The 22,540-nt window shown below is 43.6% G+C and overlaps 1 protein-coding gene across 1 annotated transcript in view; it reads left to right on the top strand.

Annotated features, from left to right (window-relative positions):
- Nucleotides 1-20,914, top strand: part of CRLF2 (cytokine receptor like factor 2) — a 41,202-nt gene extending 20,288 nt beyond the window's left edge. The window contains exons 7-8 of the mRNA XM_039356814.1: nucleotides 1,898-2,018; nucleotides 20,745-20,914. Coding sequence (XP_039212748.1) covers nucleotides 1,898-2,018; nucleotides 20,745-20,914 — 291 coding nt within the window. The remainder of the gene's footprint in view (nucleotides 1-1,897; nucleotides 2,019-20,744) is intronic.
- Nucleotides 20,915-22,540: the final 1,626 nt, after the last annotated feature.

The raw sequence follows: 22,540 nt of genomic DNA on the forward strand, positions 1-22,540 counted from the left end.
GGATTTGCGGGCCAGTGATCTGTCTGGGTTGTGCTGGGGGGCTTTTGAGTGGCATTCTACAGCCTGATGCCCCTCTCTCCCGCACTTGAAACACCCCATTTGCTTCTTGGCTGTAGGCGATGGCTTCACTGGTTCATGTGTTGACTCAGGCAGTGAGTAGCTCCATTGTTTTTCTTGGTGGTTCTTTTTCAGTAGGTTGATCTCTGCTTCCTCTGCCAGGACGTACCATTTATCAAGTTGGTGTGAGTCTCCTCAGGGCAGGCAAACATCATATAGGTTGTAATTTAATCCATCTTTGTAATGGCTAAGGAGGATGTCTTCTGGCCAGTTCAGTTTGCTGGCAATGGCCCGGAATTCTTGTGTATATTCGGCTACTGGGCATTTGCCTTGCCTCATTGTTTTGATCCTTTCATGGGCTTTGCAATCAGCTAGGGTGTCCTCAAATTGCCTTCTCAGAGAGGACATGAAACGGTTGAAGTCGTTGAGCTCTGGGGCATTGGAGTCGTGCAAGTTCACCATCCAATCTGTGGCCGGCCCGTCCACAGCAGATTGCATGATCCTGATATGGGCTTTGTCACTGGGGATGTGCCACCCATATTCCTCCATGTAGCTGAGGACTTGGGTCAGGAAAAATCCCAAGCGTGTTGGCTCCCCTTTGAATCTCATGTCCAGTGGCAGAAGTCTTTGAATGGATCGGTGCCTTCGCTGTTGGTGGTATTGCCTTCCATCCAGATCACCATCTGTGAGTCGCCAGGGAGTGGGGACTACTGGATCAGTGGATGTCCCCAGGGCTGCAGTTTCCACTTCCCCCTCGGTGTCTCTCCAGTTGTGGCTCCAGAGCTGGTGTGGAGGTAGGGCTCAGAATTCTCCTCTCCTAGGGAGCTGAGGGTTCTCTTCATCAAGTTGATAGCTTTCTCTAGGATCCAGCTTTTGTGCGGTGCCCAGCTCCCTTCCTCTTTGCTTGCATACAGGGATTTCCCCATCTCCTGCTTCCATTCTGGTTGGGTGGGGCCCCGTCTCAGGGTCACCTTTCTTGATTTCTTTTCCCACTCGCCTTTCTTTCCAATGCCCATTGACCACTGAGGTTTGTGGTTGCGCGTCTCCACCACCTCTTCTCCTGAGGAATCTGACTTCTCAGATCCCGACATCTGACAGGTTTCCAGTTGGGGCAGCGGCTCTGTCTCTGGGGTTTTTTCTCCCTTCCCTGCTTCGTCGTCTGACATGGTATTTTTTGCAATGTCCCCCAGCAGGGTTCTCCCTTCCAGGTGGACTAATTTTGCAGATCCTGTCTAATGTAAGGACCCACCTCACTTTACATCTTAATAATTCATAACTCTTGGAATATCTTTTCCAACAGGCATATTTATTAAGATAAAATGATTGTAGATGTGCTAGACAGAATCTGAGGAATTCTCTCCCTCGCTTCAATGTTTTAAGTGTTTTCAAGCAGCCTCCCCACTCCACAGTTCTTCTGGGCGACGACCCTCCTCTCTTTTCCCAGACTCCAGGTGCTGCATTCCCCCCCCCCTTTTCCCTTACTGCCAGCCAAAGGGAGACTTCAGAGAGTAGTAGATGAAAGGTTATTGTCATATTGTTATGGTCAGTCCTCTTGGTGAGAATCCACATTCAGTCCCTTTGAAGTTTTAATGAAGGAAGTGAGAGCCATAAAACCCCTTTGCTCATCCCCCCTTCCCCTTCATAGTATGACAGAATCCAGAGAGGGCAGAAATGGGGTTTTTCATAGTCGATAACTAGAAATGAAATCTAATTGGATTCTGACATCATACTAGAAATCAAATATTGGTTCCAAAGAAAACTTGACTTTCTATTACCAGGTAACATGCCTGGAAGATACCTTTTAAGAAATCACAGTAATCAGTTGGTGATTTTTTTAAAGGAGTGGATTACTAAAACTGAGAATGTGCTGCCTGCAACACAGGTGGAATGTATAGAAAAAGAATGTATAATTGAAGAGGAAAAAGAGGAAGATCTCCAAAAAGCTAAAATGGAAGCCAAAGGTATGTTTTTAAAATCCAGTCTGTAAATATGGAGGCTGTATTACCTTTTTCCAATTTACATTACAGCTTTTGTTTGAAATTAAACTTTTGAACTGAACATAGTGATTTATAATGCCAAATTGCACTAGTCAATGAAGCTATGCTGGTTTTTCAAAAATGGGAAAGTTGCAGAAGAGAACAACTCACATAAATAGTAGTTGTAACAAATTCCTTATCTGGGCTTATTAAAAGGAATAGAAATACAGACATGATACAGGTATATACAAGTATCCATGTGACAATAGAAGATAATATTTGTAGCTCAGGGATAAATTGTGGGGTCTTTGGTGCTCTCTGAGCTTGGTTATTTTTGTGCAGACATTTCATTACACAATTAGGTAAGATCATAAGTGCTAGAAGAGAGTGAGGTTTGCACTGTTTATATATAAGTGGTCTGCCCTGTCAGTGTTGGAACAAAAGGCCAACATCCAATGAGGCAGCAAAGAATTTTAGAAACGAACCACTGGCTTAAAAACTGGTGTCATCAACAGAATTTTGGCTTTCTAGACCATGGTCTGCATTACCTAGAGCAGTGCTTTTCAACCTTTGTACCACATTTAGGATCTGGCAATATTCGAGTACCACCAGTCGCCTAGCAAGGTGTCAAAAACTTTGATGACCCCCCCCTCAAAAAAGGAAAAAAAGTGATAAAGTACAGGTAGTCCCCGGCTTACAACAGTCCATTCAGTGACTGTTTGAAGTTACAGTAGCACTGAAAAAAATAACTTATGACCATTTTTCACACTTATGACTATTGCATCATCCCCAGGGTCACATGATTTATATTTGGATGCTTGGCAACTGATTCATATTTATGATAGTCACAGTGTCCCAGGGTCATGTGATCCCCTTTTGCAACCTTCTGACAAGCAAAGTCAATGGGAAACCAGATTCACTTAACAACTGTGTTACTAATTTAACAATTGCAATGATTCACTCAACAAATGTGGCAAGAAAAGTTGTAAAATGGGACAAAACTCGTTTAACAAATTTCTCACTTAGCAACATAAATTTTAGGCTTAATTGTGGTCATAAACTGAGGACTAACTGTACACCCACTTACCACACTTTTAATGGGAAACCTGTGCCTATTTCTCTGACATTAATCTTTGCACTGTTCTATCCCCTTCTCTCCCTCTGCTTGTCTTAAAGAAACCTCTCCTCTTGTCTGTCTCTCTTTCTCCATCCCCTTCTCTTTCCCTGTCAACTTTTTTTCCTCTCCCTTTCCCTCTAAAACCTCCTCCTTTTATATCCTCTCCTCTCTTCTCCCTCCTCCTCCTTTTCTCTTTGGTGCAGTTCCAGCTGTCTCCTCTCCCCCAGGCTGCATACTGCTCAAGGAAGCGCCAATTAGCTGGAACTGCTTGCCGATCCTAGGTGCTCAACAGAGCCCCGGCAACACTGCAGCTCCAGCAGACTCTCCCACTTTCCTGTGCAGTGCTGCCATCACTTAAGCTCATCCCCCACTACACTTTTACACTTTTTTACACTTTTTTAACAGTGATTTTCAACCCTTCGTATGTGTACCATCTGCCAGGTGCCAAAGTACCACAAATGGTACCCATACCATGAATTGAAAAGCACTGATCTAGAGGAAGGGCAACTGGCAAAGGATAGACTGCACTCACAAGAACTGGAAAGAATATATTCAGAAAACAACGGGCTCATCTTATCAAAAGGGCTTTAAGCTAGAATTGAGGGGGAAGGGGGCCCAATCTTTACAACTTTTAGAACCTAATTCCAAACAAAAACCAGTAGATAACCAATCACATAAGGAGGTAGAGAGAAAAAAGAAATAAAAAAGAAAAACATAATGAAAGGATGGAAAACCCAGATTCAAAGTAGGAGATATAAGAAACATACCCAAGAAATATAGAGGACTCAAATGCCTATATACTAACACTCACAGTTTAAAATGAATTTGAAGTATTAGTACATGAAAGACAGATATGATATAATTGCCATTATTGAAACTTGGGATGAAACTCATGACTAAGATATTATCTAAGAATATGTCAATTAACAATAAGGAAAGTTTAGTTAAATCTACAGGTTTTCAGATGGTGAAAAAGGTTAAATATTTGGGAGTATATTTAACGGCTTCAAATGGAAAATTGTATAAGAATAATTTGAATTATTATGGGCAAAAGTACAAAAGGATTTAAATGACTGGAAAAAATTGCAATTGTCATTGTTGGGGAGAATTTCAGCTGTAAAAATGAATGTTCTACCAAAGTTTCTTTTCTTGTTTCAGATGATACCTATTTTTAAAAAAGATGTAAATTTGGAGGAATGGCAGAAGGGTATCAATAAATTCATTTGGGCTGGGAAGAAACCAAGGTTTAAGTTTAAGATTTTGCAAGATGCCCGAGAAAGAGGAGGACTTAAATCACCTAATTTGAAATTATATTATGACGCAGCCACCTTAACTTGGATAAGTGATTGGCTTAATTTAACAAATAAGGATATTCTTTCTCTTGAAGGCTGGGACTTAATGTATGGTTGGCATGCATAGTTAATTTTTAACAAGAAAGTTGACCGGGTTTTTAAATCACATATTTTGAGGAATGCTTTACTTCAAGTTTGGAAAAAGTATTATTATAGATTAAATTACAAAATACCTATCTGGGGGATTCCTGGGCACGCAATTGAGGGAATTTCTAAGGGGATGAATTTTGACAAAATTCTCGTATAAAGAATTATTAATTTGGTCAGGTTTGGACTGGCATTTAAAATCTTTAGATGTATTAAGGCAAGAAAATATTTTACAGTCATGGTTTCAATACTTACAAATAGTGGATAGGTGGACTGTAGATAAGAAAGAGGGAATAACATTAGAAGATGAAAATTTGGTAATTCAGATTAAAGATCAGAGTCAGGCTCATATAAAAAGAATCTATAATGCTTGAATAGAATTAGATTCAGAAACAGAATTGATTAAAGACTGTATGATTAAATGGGCTCAGAATTTCCAGGAACTGATCCCATTGGATTTATGGGAGATACTTTGGATCAGAAATATTAAATTTACACAAGCTCAAAACTTGAGGGAAAATTTTTATAAAATGTTTTATAGGTGGCATCTAAATCCTAAAAAATTATCTTGTATGTACTTTAATTTACAACCCAAATGTTGGAGATGTGGCAACATGGATGCGACTTATTTTCACGTTTGGTGGAATTGTAAAAAGATTTTTGGATTATGATTTGGTGGAACATTCAAAAGATTTTTAAAAGGAAGATAAAGTTCACTCCTCAATTATTCTTATTGGGTATTTTTGTGGATTTAGATGATAAAGAAACTATTTTAATGTTGAATTTATTAACTGCAGCAAGGTTACTAGTAGGTTCATATTGGAAGAAAGATTCGTTGCCTACTTTAGAAGAATGGATATTTAAAGTTTCTAATTTTGCAGAAATGGCAAAAAGTTCTGCTTATTTAAAGGATCATACACAAGAAAGATATATTATTGTATGGAGGAGATGGATAGATTATATTCAGAAGAAGTATGGGACTATAAAGTTTCATTTATTTTATGAATAAATTTTATAGTAAATGTTTTATAAGAGATTTGTTTATGATGATGTAATTTAAGGGGAGTTAAGGGCTAAGTATGATTTTTTTTCTCTTTCCTTTTCTTTTTTCTTTTTTTATTGTATATTGTTAATTTTGTTATTAATAACCCTGTACTCTGCTCTGGGAAATGAGGGGGGGTTGAGGGTGGATGGGTGGGTGAGTGGGTGGGTAAATAGGTAGAATAGGAAAATATAGATATGGTAATTTATGGAGAGGTGCTGCTTGGGCATTTCCCCTAGGCTGCATTCCTGTATTTGAGAGGGATGAGAGGGGAGGAAGGTGAAGGGAGGAAGTAGGATGGTAAGAGGAGAAGGGGAGGGGAAGAGAGCAGTGAGGGGAGGAGAGAAAGAGGAGGGAAGTAGGGAAGGTATTAGAGAGGGTGGATGCAGCTTGGGAGGAATGAGCAAGCGGCACCTATGGTTATGGTTATGATTATGAATTTATTTTATTATGTAAAGTGAATTTTGTTGTATAATTATGCTGGATAAATGGAAAATAAAAAAAATTATTAAAAAAAAGAGAAAGAAACACACCTAACAAAAGAGGAGGTAGAACTGCATTATACATAAAAGATCACTACATCTCTACAGAAATACACAAAACCAAGGATGAAAACCACCTATAATCCATATGGGTGAATATAAAAGGGGAAAAAATGGGCTACCCAACCAAGCCGAAGAAATAGATGAACTCTTTCCTAACCAGTTAACAAATTTTGTAGGAAATATATCACAGTAATAATGGGAGACTATAACTACCTTGATTGTAAGGACCCACCCCACTTTGCATCTTAAGAAGACAGAACTCTTGGAATAATTCTTCCAACAGGAATCCTTTATTAAGAAGAAGTGGTTGCAGGCGTGCTAGACAGGACTTGGGGTCCAAGCTCTCCAATTCAAGGTTTTAAGGGGTTCCCCAGTAGTCCCACCCAATCACCCCCCCTTCCAGTGATAGTTTCAGGCATCACAATTCCACCCCTTTTTTTCTTTCTTCCGTCTGGATGGAGACTTCAGATAAACTACATGAAAGGTAAATAACCTCCTTTGTTATGGTAAGGTTCTTTGGTGCTAACTACATTCAAACTCTTTGAGGTTGCAATAAACACATTCAGTTCCTTAGAAGTATACTGAAGGAAGTGAGGGCCATAAAGCCCCTTTGTTCTCCCCCTTCTCTCCCTCTTATGGCAGAATCCAGAGAAGGCAGAATTGGGGTTTTCTATATTTGATAATTAAAGATGAAATATAATTGGATTCTGACTTCCGGCCCCTCTTAAAAATAAGAGAGATCCACCTGAAAGAAAACAAAACAGGTATAAAAATTAGTCAGCCTTGTTAGGATACTCTGTGTGAAACTTCTTCAATAGCTTCGGGCCTCTGACATGACGTTTATGGACCCACTCGTTTTATGAGGGAGGGAGGTGTTTCCAGGCAACTAGGTACTGAGTTGCTCCATGATATCTCCTAGAGTCAAGGATCTCTTTTATTTCGAAGTGTTGTTCGCCCTCCACCATGATTGGAGGTGGTGGGGGGGGGGATTTTTGGCCGTAGAGGTGACTGATGCTCTCTTTTCAGCAAGATGCAATGAAAAATTGGGTGTATTTGCCTGAGATTTTTGGGTAATTCTAATTCTACTGTTACTGGATTTATGATTCTTTTAATTGGAAAAGGTCCTATGTATTTTGGTCCAAGTTTTTTACAGGGCTGTAGGGACTTTAGGTATTTTGTAGATAAGTACACCATTTCTCCTATAATGAATGGTGTAGGCTCAACCCTTTTTTTATAGGCTTGTGCTTTGTATGCCTGCCTAGCTTCATCTAGTGCTTTTCTAACTATTGGCCAGGTGTTTTGTAGTTTTTCCATCCATTCTTTCAGTGAAGGGATCGTTGGTTCATTTGGGGTTAACTCTGGCATAGGGTTGAAACTTTGACCGTTGGCTATTTGAAAAGGAGTGTGGCCTGTGCTGGAGTGGACTGCATTATTGTAGGCAACTTGTGCAAAAGGAAGTAACTCCGTCCAATCACTTTGTTGGAAATTTAAAAAACATCTCAAATATTGCTCAAGTACTGAATGACACCGTTCCGTTTGTCCATCTGTCTGAGGGTGATGGCTAGATGTCAGTCCCTGAGTGGTCCCTAAGAGGGATAAAAATTCCTTCTAAAATGCAGATGTAAATTGCACTCCCCTATCAGAGATGATGCGTTAGGGTGCCCCGTGCAATCTGTAAATGTGCTGGATGAAAAGTTTTGCTAAGACCTTTGCAGTGGGAATCTTTTGGCAAGGGATAAAGTGCACTTGTTTGGAAAACAAGTCCGTGACTGTCCAGATAACAGTATTCCCATTGCTTTCTGGCAATTCCACTATAAAATCCATGGCTATTTCCCTCCAGGGGGCTGAGGGATTTGCCACTGGTTGTAATAGACCTGGCGATTTCCCTTGCAACCTCTTTGCAGATGCACATGTTGGGCAGCTGGCAATATAACTTTCTATGTCCTTTTTCATGGATGGCCACCAAAATTGCCGTTTAATTAAATGTAAAGTTTTTACAAATCCAAAATGCCCTGCTGATTTTGTGTCATGGCAAAGGTGCATGAAAATTACTCTTTGAGTTGTTGGTATATATAACTTTTCCCCTATCCAAGGCAACCCGTCTCTCATTGTGCACACATTTTTGTTTTTCTGGAACCAATCATCTGTTTCCAAACTTTTTCTGAATTCAATTCCAGTTTGGCTGTCCAGTTGTGGTTTTAATTTGGCTTGGGTTCTTGTGGTTACTGGTGCTGCCAGTTGTGACTCTGCCATTATTGGTCTAGAGTCTGTGGTTCGTGCGCTGTTATATTGGGGCATGCGAGATAGAGCATCTGCCAGGAAGTTCTTTCTCCCTGGTAAATGTTTGAGCTTAAATTGGAATTGGTGAAAATGCTGGGACCAGCGGGCTTGTTTGGGATTGAGTTTCCTGGGCGTTTTCAGGGCTTCTAAATTTTTGTGATCAGTCCACACCTGGAAGGGGATTTTGTTGCCTTCCAGGAACTGTCGCCACGTGAGTAATGCCCAACATATCCCATAAGCCTCCTTCTCCCATACGGGCCAGCGCTGTTCTGTTTCCATGAGTTTCTTGGATGTATATGCACAGGGTTGCAATACCCCTTCATTGTTTTCTTGTAATAGAACAGCCCCCACTGCCACATCACTTGCATCTGCCTGTATTACGAAGGGCTTGTCCATGTCTGGGTGCCTTAGTACTGGTTCGGCAGAAAAAAGTCTCTTTAGTCTCTCAAACGCTGCTTGGCACTCCATTGTCCATGTTAGTGGCTGGCTAGGTTTTACTGAGGATGCTCCCTTCGTTTTTAGTAAGTTAGTGAGGGGCAAGGCTATCTGGGCAAATGAGGGGATGAATTGGCGGTAAAAATTTGCAACAGGAAACTTTGTAGTTGCTTTCTTGTGCGGGGTGGTGCCCAATCTAATACTGCTTTGACCTTCTCTGGGTCCATTTCAATGCCCTGGGGGGATATGCGATAACCTAGGTAGTCTATCCTTTCCTGGTGGAATTCGCATTTTGAGAGTTTGGCATATAGGTGGGCGGCTCGCAGCTTCTTTAAAACCGCTCTGACAAGGTTGACATGTTCCTCTTTTGTATCGGTGAAGATAAGAATGTCGTCCAAGTAAACAAGGACCCCCTTAAACAGGCGCTCCCTTAGAACGTCATTGATTAATTGCATAAAGACTGCAGGGCCCCCTTGTAATCCAAATGGCAAGACTTTGAATTGATAGCACCCCATGGGGCAGTTAAATGCAGTCTTCCATTCGTCCCCTTCCTTAATTCTCACGTGATAGTAAGCTTCCCTTAGGTCTAGTTTAGAAAAATTTTTCCCTTTCGATAGGTGTGACAGCATGTCTTTCATGAGGGGCAGAGGGTATAGGTTGCTTTCACTGATTGTATTCAGGGCCCTATAATCCACGCATAACCGTAAAGAGCCATCCTTCTTCTCTCTAAAAAGGACCGGGGCAGCCACTTTAGGCTTGGCTGGCTCAATGAAACCTCTCTCTAAGTTTTTTTTTATGAATCTTTCCATTTCCTCCTTCTCCTTTGGGCTCATGGAGTATAATCTGGGCTTTGGGAGTTTTGCCCCAGGCTTGAATTCAATGGTACAGTCTGTGGGTCGGTGGGGGGGGCGAGCTCATTCACCCTCTTCTCACTGAAAACTTCAGCAAGGTCTCTATATTCCTCTGGTATTTCTGTTAATCTTTTTTCCTCTCCTATGGATGCTTTTTCTATTCTTGATTCTGGTAGCCTCCCTTGGGGTTTTAAGTCCATAGGGTCCCCCTTCGGGAATTTGATTTCTGTCATCCTCCAATTTACCCAGGGGTTCCATTTTTTCAACCATTCCATCCCTAGAATTATTGGGCATTCCATACCTGGGGTCACCACAAACATTATGGCCTCTTCATGTTTGCCCAGGGAGAGGTGTATTGGTAGAGTGGCTAGGGTAGCTGGCACCCCCCCTGCTATGGATCCATCTAACTGGCCAAATGAGATTGGTTGTTCCAGTCTCCTGGATGGGATGCCCAGATTCCCCACTAGTGTTGGGCTAATGAGGCAGCGGGTGCAGCCAGAGTCTATTAAGGCTTTCACCTTCACAGCTTCGGGCATGGGGGGGATTAATATAGTCACTGTTTTGAAGATGGGTGTGATGCATCCACTTACCAGGGGTTCGCCCTCCGAGCTGTCATCTGAGGCATCCACCAGCCCTGTGGTGTAGGCTGGAGTTCTTTCCCCTTGGTGAGCAGAAGTGGGGGGTTCTGCAATTTCCATCATTCTCATGGCCGTTTCTTTTGGCTTAGCTGAAGACTTTCCGGATTTGTTGATTGGGGATCTGTCTGGGTTGTGCTGGGGGGCCTTTGAGCGGCATTCTACAGCTCGATGCCCTTCTTTTCCGCACTTGAAACACCTCATTTGCTTCTTGGCTGTAGCCGATGATTTCACCGGTTCGTGTGTCAGCTCAGGCAGGGGGAGGCTCCATTGTTTTCCTCGGCGGTGCCTCTTCAATATGTCGATCTCTGCTTCCTCTGCCAAGATGTATCATTCCTCAAGTTTGTGTGGGTCCCCTCGGGGCAGGCAAGTGTCATATAGATCATAATTTAGTCCGTCTTTGAAATCGCTAAGGAGGATGTCTTCTGGCCAAATCAGTTTGCTGGCAATGGCCTGGAATTCTTGTGTATATTCAGCCACCGGGCGTTTGCCTTGCCTCATTGTTTTTATCCTTTCACGGGCTTTGCGATCAGCCAGGGGGTCTTCAAATCGTCTTCTCAAAGAGGACATGAAACGGTTGAAGTTACTGAGTTCTGGGGCATTGGAGTCATGCAAGGTCACCACCCAATCTGCAGCTGGTCCATCCAGGGCAGATTGCACGATCCGGATGCGGGCTTTGTCGCTGGGAATGTCCTGCCCGTATTCCTCCATGTAGCTGAGGACTTGGGTTAGGAAAAACCCCAAGCGTGTCGGCTCCCCTTTGAATTTCACCTCCAACGGTGGACGTCTTGGAATGGATCGGTGCCTCCGTTGTTGGTGGTAGTGTCTTCCGTCCAGATTGCCATCTGTGGTCCGGTAGGGGTTGGGGGCTACTGGATCAGTAGATGTCCCCGGGATTGCAGGTTCCATGTCCCCCTCGGTGTCTCTCCCTTTGCGGCTTCAGGAGCTGGGCCGGCCGTAGGGCTCAGGATTCTCCTCTCCTAGGGAGCTGAGAGTTCTCTTCATCAGGTCAATAGCTTTCTCTAGGATCCAGTCTGAGTACGGTGCCCAGCTTCCTCCCTCTTCATTTGCGTGCAGGGATTTCTCCATCTCCTGCTTCCATTCTGGTTGCTTGGTCCCCCGTCTCAGAGTCACCTTTCTTGATTCCTTTCCCCACTCACTTTTCTTTCCAACGCCCATTGACCAGCGAGGCTTGTGGTCCCGTGTCTCCACCACTTCTTCTCCTGAGGAATCTGACCTCTCGGATCCCAACATCTGGCAAGGTTCCAATTTGGTCAGCGGCTCTCTTTCCAGGGAGTTTCCACCCTCTCTTGCTCCATTGTCTGACATGGTAAATTTTTGCAAAATTCCCCGGCAAGGGTCTCCCTTCCAGGTGGATTAATTTTGCAAGTCCTGTCTAATGTAAGGACCCACCCCACTTTGCATCTTAAGAAGACAGAACTCTTGGAATAATTCTTCCAACAGGAATCCTTTATTAAGAAGAAGTGGGACAGGCGTGCTAGACAGGACTTGGGGTCCAAGCTCTCCAATTCAAGGTTTTAAGGGATTCCCCAGTAGTCCCACCCAATCACCCCCCCCTTCCAGTGATAGTTTCAGGCATCACAATTCCACCCCTTTTTTTCTTTCTTCTGTCTGGATGGAGACTTCAGATAAACTACATGAAAGGTAAATAACCTCCTTTGTTATGGTAAGGTTCTTTGGTGCTAACTACATTCAAACTCTTTGAGGTTGCAATAAACACATTCAGTTCCTTAGAAGTATACTGAAGGAAGTGAGGGCCATAAAGCCCCTTTGTTCTCCCCCTTCTCTCCCTCTTATGGCAGAATCCAGAGAAGGCAGAATTGGGGTTTTCTATATTTGATAATTAAAGATTAAATATAATTGATATCATATTGGAATTCAATATAATGCAAATACAAGCAATGTAATATAATCCAACCAATGCCTTAAACTTTAAAAGAATATATTTTAACAAACTCAGAGAGAACCTAAGAAAGATTCCATGGATGAAAATCCTAAAGGGGAAAACAACTCGCGAAAACTCTGAAAAATATAATCATAAAGCTCAGTTCAACACAATACCGCTGAAAAAGAAAAACAAGAAATCCAAGAAGAAATCAGCATGGCTGCACAAAGATTTCTCTGAGAAACTGAAAGACAAAAAGGATAAGTACAAAAAATGGAAAGAGGGACACATAACCAAGGCAGAATATCAGCAGATAGCCAAAATCTGAAAAGATGAAGTCAAGAAAGCAAAGGCTCAGAATGAATAAAGACTTGCAACAAAAGTCAAGGATAATAATAAAAAGTTTCTTTCAACATATAAATAACAAGAAAAAAGTCAAGGAAACAGTTGGTCCACTAAAGAAAGATGACAAGGAAGTAACAGGCAGTAGAGAGAAAGCAGAGCTGCTTAACTCGTTCTTTGAATCATCTTCATGAAAAAAGAAATTATAGCCCAACCTACCAAAAACATAACTGTGAAAGAAAGACTAGAAACAAAAATTAAAATAAGCAAGAAAATGGTAATACTACACTTGTCCAATCTTGATGAATATAAATCACTGGGACCAGACAGATTACATTCCAGAGTTCTGAAGGAGCAGGCAGATGTTATCTCAGAACCATTGCACTATATCTTTCAAAAATCCTGAAGCACCAGAGAACTACCAGAGGATTGGAAAAAAGCTGATGTAGTTCCCATCTTCAAAAAAAAAAAGGGGGGGGAGGGAACCAGACCCAGGAAACAACACACCAATCAGCCTAACATCAATACATGGAAAGATACTGGAAAAGACAATCCAAAAACAGATCTGTGAACATCTAGAAAAAAAATAAAGTCATAACGAATAGTCAGCAAAGGTTTGTTAAAAACAAATCATGCCAAACCAATCGTATTTCATTCTTTGACAAAGTGACTAAATTAGTAGACTAGTGAAATGCTGTGGACATAGTATATTTAAACTTCAGCAAGGCATTTGGCAAAGTAGACCACAACCTACTTCTTGGTAAAGTAAAAAAATATGGGATAGACAACATCACCACTAGATGGATTTGTAACTGGCTGACAAACTGTACTCAATGAGTCATCCTTAATGGTACTACATCTACATGGAGGGAAGTAAACAGTGGGATACCACAAGGTTCTGTCTTAAACTCAATACTCTTCAATATCTTCCTAAATGACTTAGCTGATGGAATAGAAGGGGAACATACTGTAAAATTTGCCAATGACAGGAATAGCCAAGACCCCAGAAGACAAGCTCAGGTTTCAAAAAGATCTTGACAAACTTGAACAATGGGCCCTATCCAACAACATGAAATTTAATGTGGAGAAAAGCAAGGTTTTACACTTGGGCAGGAAAAACCAAACGTACAAGTACAGATTAGGTCAGTGGTGGTGAACCGTTTAGAGACCAAGTGCCCAAACTGCAACCCAAAACCCACTTATGCATTGCTGGGGCTGGGTGGGTGTGGTCACTGAGTGGGCATGGCTATGATAGTCATGGCAGCATGAGTGAGTGTGGCCAGGGCAGATGTGCACCTCGATGTCACTCCTGGGGGGGATGACTGTGGCGACCGGGTAGGGTTGGGGGAGATCCAGGGGTTCTCTGGCAGGTGGGGTAGTTGGTAGGAGGCTCGTCTGCAGGGTGAAGTGAGGCAAGGGAGTGGGCAGGGTAGGGGTGCCATTGCCATGGGGCAAGGCAAGGCAGAGGCTGATTGCAGACAAAGGGAAGTGAGGAGGAGGGAAATAGAAGAGGGTTTAAGCAAGCTTAGAAACTGGAGTGGGGATCCCCCCCCCAAAACAAACGTGCTTTGTGGGTAACCTCAAAGCATAACTGAAGAGGCCAAAACCTGCTGCAACCACCCATCAGATGGGAGGGGAATAAAAATCAAACAGTCCCCCCGCCAATCCTCAATGAAAGCCTCGGACAGGGGGAAGAGCGCGGGCAGGCGGGCGTCTTGCTCAGCTGATGGCTTGGAGGAGAAGGGCAGCTACACCCCCTCCCAAATGCTTCCCTCTCACAAAAGCAGGATGAAAACTCCAAAAAGCGACAAGGAAAAAAAGTTAAAACAGAACAGTGTCTCGCGATGGTTTTCTTCCCCAATTCCTTCTAGCTGCAGGTTAAATATGTAAAGACCACAAAAGAAAAAACTTGGCTTTCTCTTGTTTTAATTCAGAAGGAAGGAATGGGAGGATTGGGGGGGGTTGTTTGTTTCAAAGGAAGGGAAAGAGGGGCTGGGGGAGTGCGGCAGGAGAACAGTGATGGCGCAAGGCTTCTGGCTATGCAGGGGCGCATTAGCGCATGTTCTTTTTAAAAGAACAAAACGAGGCAAAATGTAAAAATCCCCCACTCATTCCACCTCCCAAAAACACAATAACAGAGCTTTCAATGATACAAACAACTTTTTATTGAAAAGTAAAAGTTTGCATTTGGCTTGCTTTTAAAGAATTAATGTGATTTTTGCTGTTGTATGTCTGCTGATAATTTATCTACCCTTGGCTCATAGTTTATAAGTTTGAGAGCAACACATGCAGCACTCAAGTCATCTGTTAGTCTGCTTCTGGTGTCAGATTTGATATAATTCAAAGCTGAAAACAGCTGTTCACAAGCGTAAGATGATCCAAACAAAATAAGGAAAGCAATCCCAAGTGCTTTCATGGATTTAAAATTATCTAGCAGAAAATTCCGCACTTTGAGGATTTCATTCTCAGAACTAACTGTGCTGTCCTTTGTCATCCCTTCCATCTTCTCTAGTATTTCACACAGGTCACAGAATTTATTTTTCCAGATAGCGTTTTCTTGAAATTCCAGTAGCTCCATTTCCAGATTTCCTAAATCTAACCACTCTAAGCAGGAAAGATCAAGTTCTTCAAATTTGGCTTTATCTGGAGAAGTAAGAAAACACAGGGTTGTCTCCATCTTATGGAACTGTGAAAATCTGTTACTAAAATTCACCTTTGCAGCTGCTACAATGCTAGAAAATTCCTTGTAGATTTCCTGATGGCTTGTAGGATTGTCTGCAAATGTTGTAGAACTTTTAGACTAGGAAAATATTTCAGTTGCCCACTTTCAAGATCTCTTTCAAAAACCTGCAGTTTTCTCTCAAATGTTTTAATATCACAAAACATCCTTTCTGCTGTTTTCCCTGCACCTTGTAATTGTTTATTCAGTAGACTGAAGTGGTGTGTAAAATCTGTAAAAAACATGAGGTTGGTAAGCCAGGCCATATCAGTGAGCTGTGGATATTCTTGCCCTTTTTCATGCATAAACAGTCTAATTTCATCCAAGGCTACAAATCTCTCCAGGACTCGTCTTCTGCTCAGCCACCGGACATTATTGTACATAAATAAACAATCATACTGTGCCTGAACCTCCTCAAGAAGTACTTGAAACTGCTGACAATTCAGAGCATGAGCTATGATGTAATTCACTATTTTTGTGACATCTTTGAGGACATTGTCAATTTTTTTGTTGCTTTCCCTGGCACAAAGAGCTTCCTGGTATATAATACAATGGAATTGAATTACTGTATGTTTTGTTTCTTGAAGAAACAGCTGTATGAAACCAGATGTTGCCCCCACCATAGAAGGTGCTCCATCACTTGTAATTGAAACCACCTTTTCTGGTCTTATATCTTGTGACAAAAAAGCTTCGTTCACAGCATTGTAGATATCTACACCTTGTGTTCTTTCAGACAAAGATATCAGTTTCAGCAGCGCTTCTCTCATGATGTTACCAACAGCATAACACAAAATTTCTGCCAGCCTTGCATAATTATTGATATCTATGCTTTCGTACAAGCATACAGAGTAACAGGCTGCCTTTTGTAAGTCAGTGGTAAGCTGCTGACTAACATAATTTGCCATGCACTGGATTCTATCTTTAACAGTATTTCTGCTCAGTGGTATCTCAGAGATGCGTTGAATAGTTTTATCCTTGTTTGGGAAATCATGAAAAGGAGAATCATTCCCAGACAACATGGCTGTTTTGATAATATCCCCATCAGAGAGGGGTTTACCATGTTTTGCTACGCATAATAGTGAAATTTTAAAACTGGCAGCTGTCAGATGATTTGTTCTGGAAAGATAGTTGGAAAAACTAAGATGCTGGGAATGATAGCTCCTCAATTTCCCTCCAAGAAACTCTTTTCTTTCAGTATCACCAAGTTGAGCAACATTTCTGTGGTTGGTTTCAAAGTTCCATCTGACATTTGATGTGCGACACACAACACTTCCATTGCATAGAATACATAATGCTTTCCCACTGCATTCAATCATTCCAAATGACTGTGTCCAGGCCTCTTGGAATGATCTTCCACTATCTGTTTTTTATTTTTTGGCTGTAGTCATTTTGGGGTGAGTGTACAAGACTTGGAGTCTACAAAAACACAAAATTAAAAAAAATGAAGCAACCAATACAAATCTATCCCTAAATAACTAACACTAAGAGTTAACAATAAAGAAATAGATATTCCCTGAATCAACAATCTAGGAGGGGAGAATTAAACAGTGAAAGCAGTGCCTTGGATTTTACAGGTTGTTGGAAAAGTATTCATTCATTTTACCAGATACTGAAAATAGCAGACAAATCTGAAGCAGAACGCCTGTATTAGCAGATGCAATTGATATAAAATCTGAACGAAGAATGGTCAATAAAGCATTCTTGGTTGTCTATTTTATCTTTCCTAATAAGCTGTAACCAACTTCCTCACTTAACTTTGTAAAACCTGTGGGTGCCATGCCATTCCACATACCAGCAAGAAAGCAGCTGCAATCTGGGTACTCTAACAGGGCTTTTCCAGTCACCTAGCAAGGTGCCAAATCTTGATGTAAACTTGATGACCCCCCCAAAAAAGGAAAAAAAGTGATAAAGTACAGTAGTCCTCACCTTACAACAGTTCACTTAGTGACTGTTTGAAGTGACAATGGCACTTTAAAAAGTGACAAGACCATTTTTCACACTCTGGTGCACGCCTCCCCCCACTGCTGCCACGAGGCTGGGTAGCCGGAGAGTGTGAATGCTGCCTCATTGGGGCCTTCTGAGGCCAGTTGTCAGCTGAGGCAGCTTCAGACACCAGGCCGCCCCCCCCCGCACCATTGCCATGAGGCTGGGCAGCTGGTGAGTGTGAACGCTGCCTTGTTGGGGCCTGCTGAGGCCAGCGGCCAGCTGAGGCAGCTTCAGACACCAGGCTGCCCCCCCACCATTGCCACGAGGTTGGGCAGCTGGTGAGTGTGAATGCTGCCTCATTGGGGCCTGCTGAGGCCAGCCGCCAGCTGAGGAAGCTTCAAACACCAGGCTGCCGCCTCCCCACCATTGCCACCATTGCCATGAGGCTGGGCAGCCAGTCAAGGCAAGGCAGCTTAAGCAAGCAGGCCACCCCTCACCCCATTACGAACGAGGCTGAGACGAGGAAGCTCCACCCCCCCGACTGCCATTACGGCTCCACCCAGCCCCGACCGCCATTACCACTCTGCTGCTGTCACCCCACACGAGGCTGAGGCGAGGCGGCCCCACCCTCCTCCAACCATTACCGCTCTGCTGCCGCCACCACCACACAAAAGGCTGAGGCGAGGCGGCCCCACCCTCCTCCAACCATTACCACTCTGCTGCCACCACCACCACACAAAAGGCTGAGGCGAGGCGGCCCCACCCGCCCCGACTGCCATTACCACTCTGCTGCTGCCACCGCACACATGAGCCAGTAGTGTGCGGCAGCAGTCAAAAAAGCTAATACAATCCTTGGTTGTATAAACAGAGGCATAGAATCAAAATCATGTCAAGTGTTAGTACCACTTTATAAATCCTTAGTAAGACCACACCTGGAATACTGCATCCAGTTTTGATCACCACATTACCAAAACATGTTGAGACTTTGGAAAAAATGCAAAAAGAAGCAAATAAGACTCTTAAGGGTCTTGAGAACTGTTGCAGGAACTGGGTATGGCTAGTCTAGAGAAAAAAAAGGACTAGGAGTGACATGATAGCAGTATTCCATTATCTGAGGTGCTGGCACAAAGAAGAGGGGATCAATTTATTTTCCAAAACACCAGAAAGCAAGACAAGAAACAATGGATGGAAACTAATCAAGGAGAGAAGCAACTTGGAATTAAGAAACTTCCTAACAATGAGGACGATTAAGCAGTGGAACAGCTTGCCTTCAGAAGTTGTAGGTGCTTCATCACAACAAGAAAAGACTGGACAACCACCTATTTGAAATGTTATAAGGTCTCTTGCTTGAGCAGGGGGTTGGACTAGAAGACTTCCAAGGTCCCTTTCAGCTCTATTCTCATTGATTGATTGATTGATTGATTGATTGATTGTGTTTAAGTAGTTCCTTGGGCTATTACTGCTTGATTTTTGGTCTAATATTGATTCAGGTGTAAGCTCTGCTTCTTTAGGTGTTGATTGCTGGTAAGGAATATACTAAGGCTGAAATAGCTAGAATCATGGACCTCCTCATGGGCCTTACTATCTACTTTCAATATGGTGAACAAGTATACCAACAAATCAGAGGAACACCATTTTCAGGACTCATAGCAGAGACTGTAATGCAATGTCTAGAAACCATAGTACCCCTACGCATAGAACCAAAAATATGGATCTGGTTAAGTAGATGTAATGTATTGGCCACAACTGTTTTAAATCACTTGCTTAATGTCTGACCTACATTGTTGTATTGTTTAACAGTTGCTGTTACTGAAAGCCAGACTGGCTGTCTCCAAGCTGATAATGAGATTTGGGGTGGGAAACTGTTACTTTAAACCTATCCTTGCCACCTAAGGCTAACTGTATAAATACTTGTGCAGCAGCCTTTAGGGCTGCTTCTGTTCTGAGTTAATAAACTTGTTTGCTGTTTCAACACTCTGCCTCGTTCAATGAATAAAGAACCAAAGATACAACAGTGGTGAGGAAGGTGGGATGTGCTGCTTCATTGAGAGAGCTTGAAGTCACTAGGAGGTGAGGTCAGCACAGAGCCTGACAGGAACTACATCCTCCCCCCTCGGTCTGCCAGCAAGCCACACTGGAGACCACCACGCCCTAAGGATCTGTCCTAGGGCCTACACAGAAGCCAGCAGCGCAAGGCATTGAACGAAGAAACAAACCACCATGGCAAAGGTCAGGAAGCTTGAAGAATTCAATGTAACTCACCCGAAGAGATGGGTGTCCTACATCTCATGCGTCAAAAATTACCTCCGTGCCAACCAGGTCACCAAAGATGGATTGAAGGCTGCAACCCTCCTCTGCATGTGTGGCCCCGCCACCTTTCACATTGCAGAGAACCTGGTTGCCCCGGTGCTGCTTGAGTCAGTCACATACGTGGACTTGAAAAAAGAGCTTCGAGACCACTTTGAGCCCAAGTTATCCGTTATAGCATGGAGGCATGATTTTGAGCAGCAGGAGCAACAACCCAGTGAGTCTGCAACAGATTTCACTGCCGCTCTTCGTGAAGCATCCCGACTCTGCAATTTTGCGGATTTGGAGGAGAGACTTCGTGACCACTTAGTCTGCGGACTCTGGAATTGAGAGCTCCAACAAAAACTGTTCGCTAAGGAGACTCTCTCGCTACAGGAGGGCTTGAAGAGGTCATGGCGGACAAAGCTGACAGAGGGGCCGTTAAAGTGCTGCGGCCCTCCAAAAGTGCGCCAAGCATCAAAGCCATACACCATGAGGACGTCGAGTGGATGGAAGACATTGACTCAGACTATGAAGTCAACCAGCTATGAAAGCACCCAGAGAAGGGACTGCAACCAGCTGAGAAGGCAGTTCCATTCCTTAGATGCATGGGCTGCGGAGGCTGCCATCAATGCGTGGATTGCCAATTCCGAATTGCAATGTGCTGGGCCTGTGGAAAACCAGACCACATCGCCGCCATCTGCTGAGATTATCAGAGAGACTGTCCGAAAGAAGATGCATTCAGGAGAGGTACCGAGGCTCCAGGTCAACACCGAGTAGGGTTCTGCTCCAGCCGAAGAAGCGTATTCTGCACTAGTGCCCATCGCCCCCTAAAGCAGAAGCTTAGACTACAGGTCAAGCTTCAGGGAGTTCCATGCAAGATGGAACTGGACATGAGCTCAGCCACGTCCATCATTTTACAAGGAACATTCAGGCAACTATGACATCGTAGCGACAGATGGGCCAAGCTTCAGCCATCTAATCTACTACTCACAGACTTCCAAAACTCCTGAGTGGTGGTCAAAGGTGAAGCCACACTTCTGATGGAATTCAAGGGGTTAAGGGGCCACTAGATGTCATAGTGGTAGAAGGCCAAATGCACAAGCCTTATAGGGCTCGATTGGTTTGAAGCATTGAGCATTCAAGTAACCGGCATTCACCGAACACAAGCGGCAGATCTGTCTGCAGTCTGCCAAGAGTTCACGGATATTTTCAGTTCTAGTCTAGGGGAGTACAAGGGGCCTCAGATCGCCCTCAAGCTTGATCCTATGGTAACTCCAATACGGATCAAGCCTCGTAGAGTGCCTTTTGGGGTAAAATCCAAAATCGATGCAGAGCTGGATAAGCTAGTAGAATAAGGGGTATTGCAGACCCCCACAGTAACACCATTAAAGGCCAATGGGGAAGTGCAAATATGCGCTGACTATAAGTGCACCCTCAACATGGCACTTCAACAGCACGCATGCCCTGTGCCAGCTGTCAGCCATATTTTGGCGTCATTGCAAGGAGGCCACATGTTCGCCAAATTAGATTTGGCACAGGCCTATCAACAACTGCCTGTGGACGAGGCCACAGTGGTAGCCCAGACCATTGTCACCCATAGGGGGGGTTTAAGGTTAAGCGCCTACAGTTTGGGATGACTGCAGCACCAGGGCTGTTCCAAGGAGTGATGGAATGCACGCTCAAGGGATTTCCAGGGGTTTGCTCCTACTTCAATGATGTCCTCATTGCTGGGGAATCGGTTGAGATTCTGGCTGAATGGCTTAAGGCTGTCCTTCAGCGGTTCTACAATGTGAGACTTAAACTAAAAAAAGAAAAATGCAAGATTTGGGTAGAGTCAACCAAGCTTCTTGGTTTCCGCATCAATGCTGAAGGCATTCATCTGGCAGAATTCAAATTAAAAACAATCCAGCAGGCCCTAAGGCCAAAATCAAAGGGAGAGCTTCAGGCTTTCCTAGGCCTTTTGAATTTTTTACTATGCCTTCCTCCCAAACAAGGCCACAGTGGCAGAGCCATTACACTGACTCTTGGATAGACAAGCTCAGTGGCCGTGGACCAGTATCCATGAGAGTAGCTTCCAAGCAGTCAAATCACTGCTATCATCAAACTCAGTTCTCACTCATTTCAATGAGCAGCTGCCTGTCTGCATTGTGTGTGATGCATCCCCGTATGGGGTTGGGGCTGTGTTAAGCCAGGGCCCTGCACAACTACATGCAAATTGACAAGAAGGCTCTGGCCATTGTGGCCAGAGTTAAAAAGTCCCATGTCTACTTGTATGGCTGCCAGTTCACGGTCTTCGTGGACCACAAGCCACTCCTAGGGGTGTTCACCACAAACAAACAGACATCTCAGATTCTGTCTCCTTGAATGCTGAAGTGGTCTATCTTCCTGTCAGCCTACTGCTACAAGATGATTGACAAACCGGGCAAGGAAATGGGCCATGCAGACGGCCTGAGCAGGTTGCCCCTGCCACATGTGGAGCCAGATCCAGCTCCGGCTGCATGCATCCTGGCTATCCAGAATTTGCCAGAATCTCCCCTTCATGCTGGGGACATAGCTGCTGAGACAGCAGCTGACAAAATACTAAGTCGTGTGCTAAACTGGGTACACAAAGGATGGCTGGACAAATGTCCAGGGCCAGAATTTCAGAGTTTCTTCATGAGAAAAGATGAGCTTTCAGCTCATAAAGGGTGCATCCTTTATGGAAGTATGGTCATAGCCCAGGGTCCTAGAGTCTCTGCACGAGAGTCATCTGGGAATAATCTGGATGAAGGCACTTGCAAGGAACTACCTTTGGTGGCCAGGGCTAGATAAAGCCACCGAGGCCCAAGTACATGGTTGCTACATATGACAGCAATCCAGATCGGAGATACCGCAAGCCCCTGTCCACCGATGGGAGGACACACACACACTATGGTCAAGAATCCACATCAATTTTGCCAGGCCCTTTCAGGGACAGCTGTTTCTAATAGTGGTAGATAGGC

This window comes from Crotalus tigris, unplaced genomic scaffold (assembly GCF_016545835.1).
Source record: "Crotalus tigris isolate CLP2741 ecotype Arizona unplaced genomic scaffold, ASM1654583v1 scf7180000018830.229766, whole genome shotgun sequence".
In the NCBI taxonomy this organism is placed as follows: domain Eukaryota; kingdom Metazoa; phylum Chordata; class Lepidosauria; order Squamata; family Viperidae; genus Crotalus; species Crotalus tigris.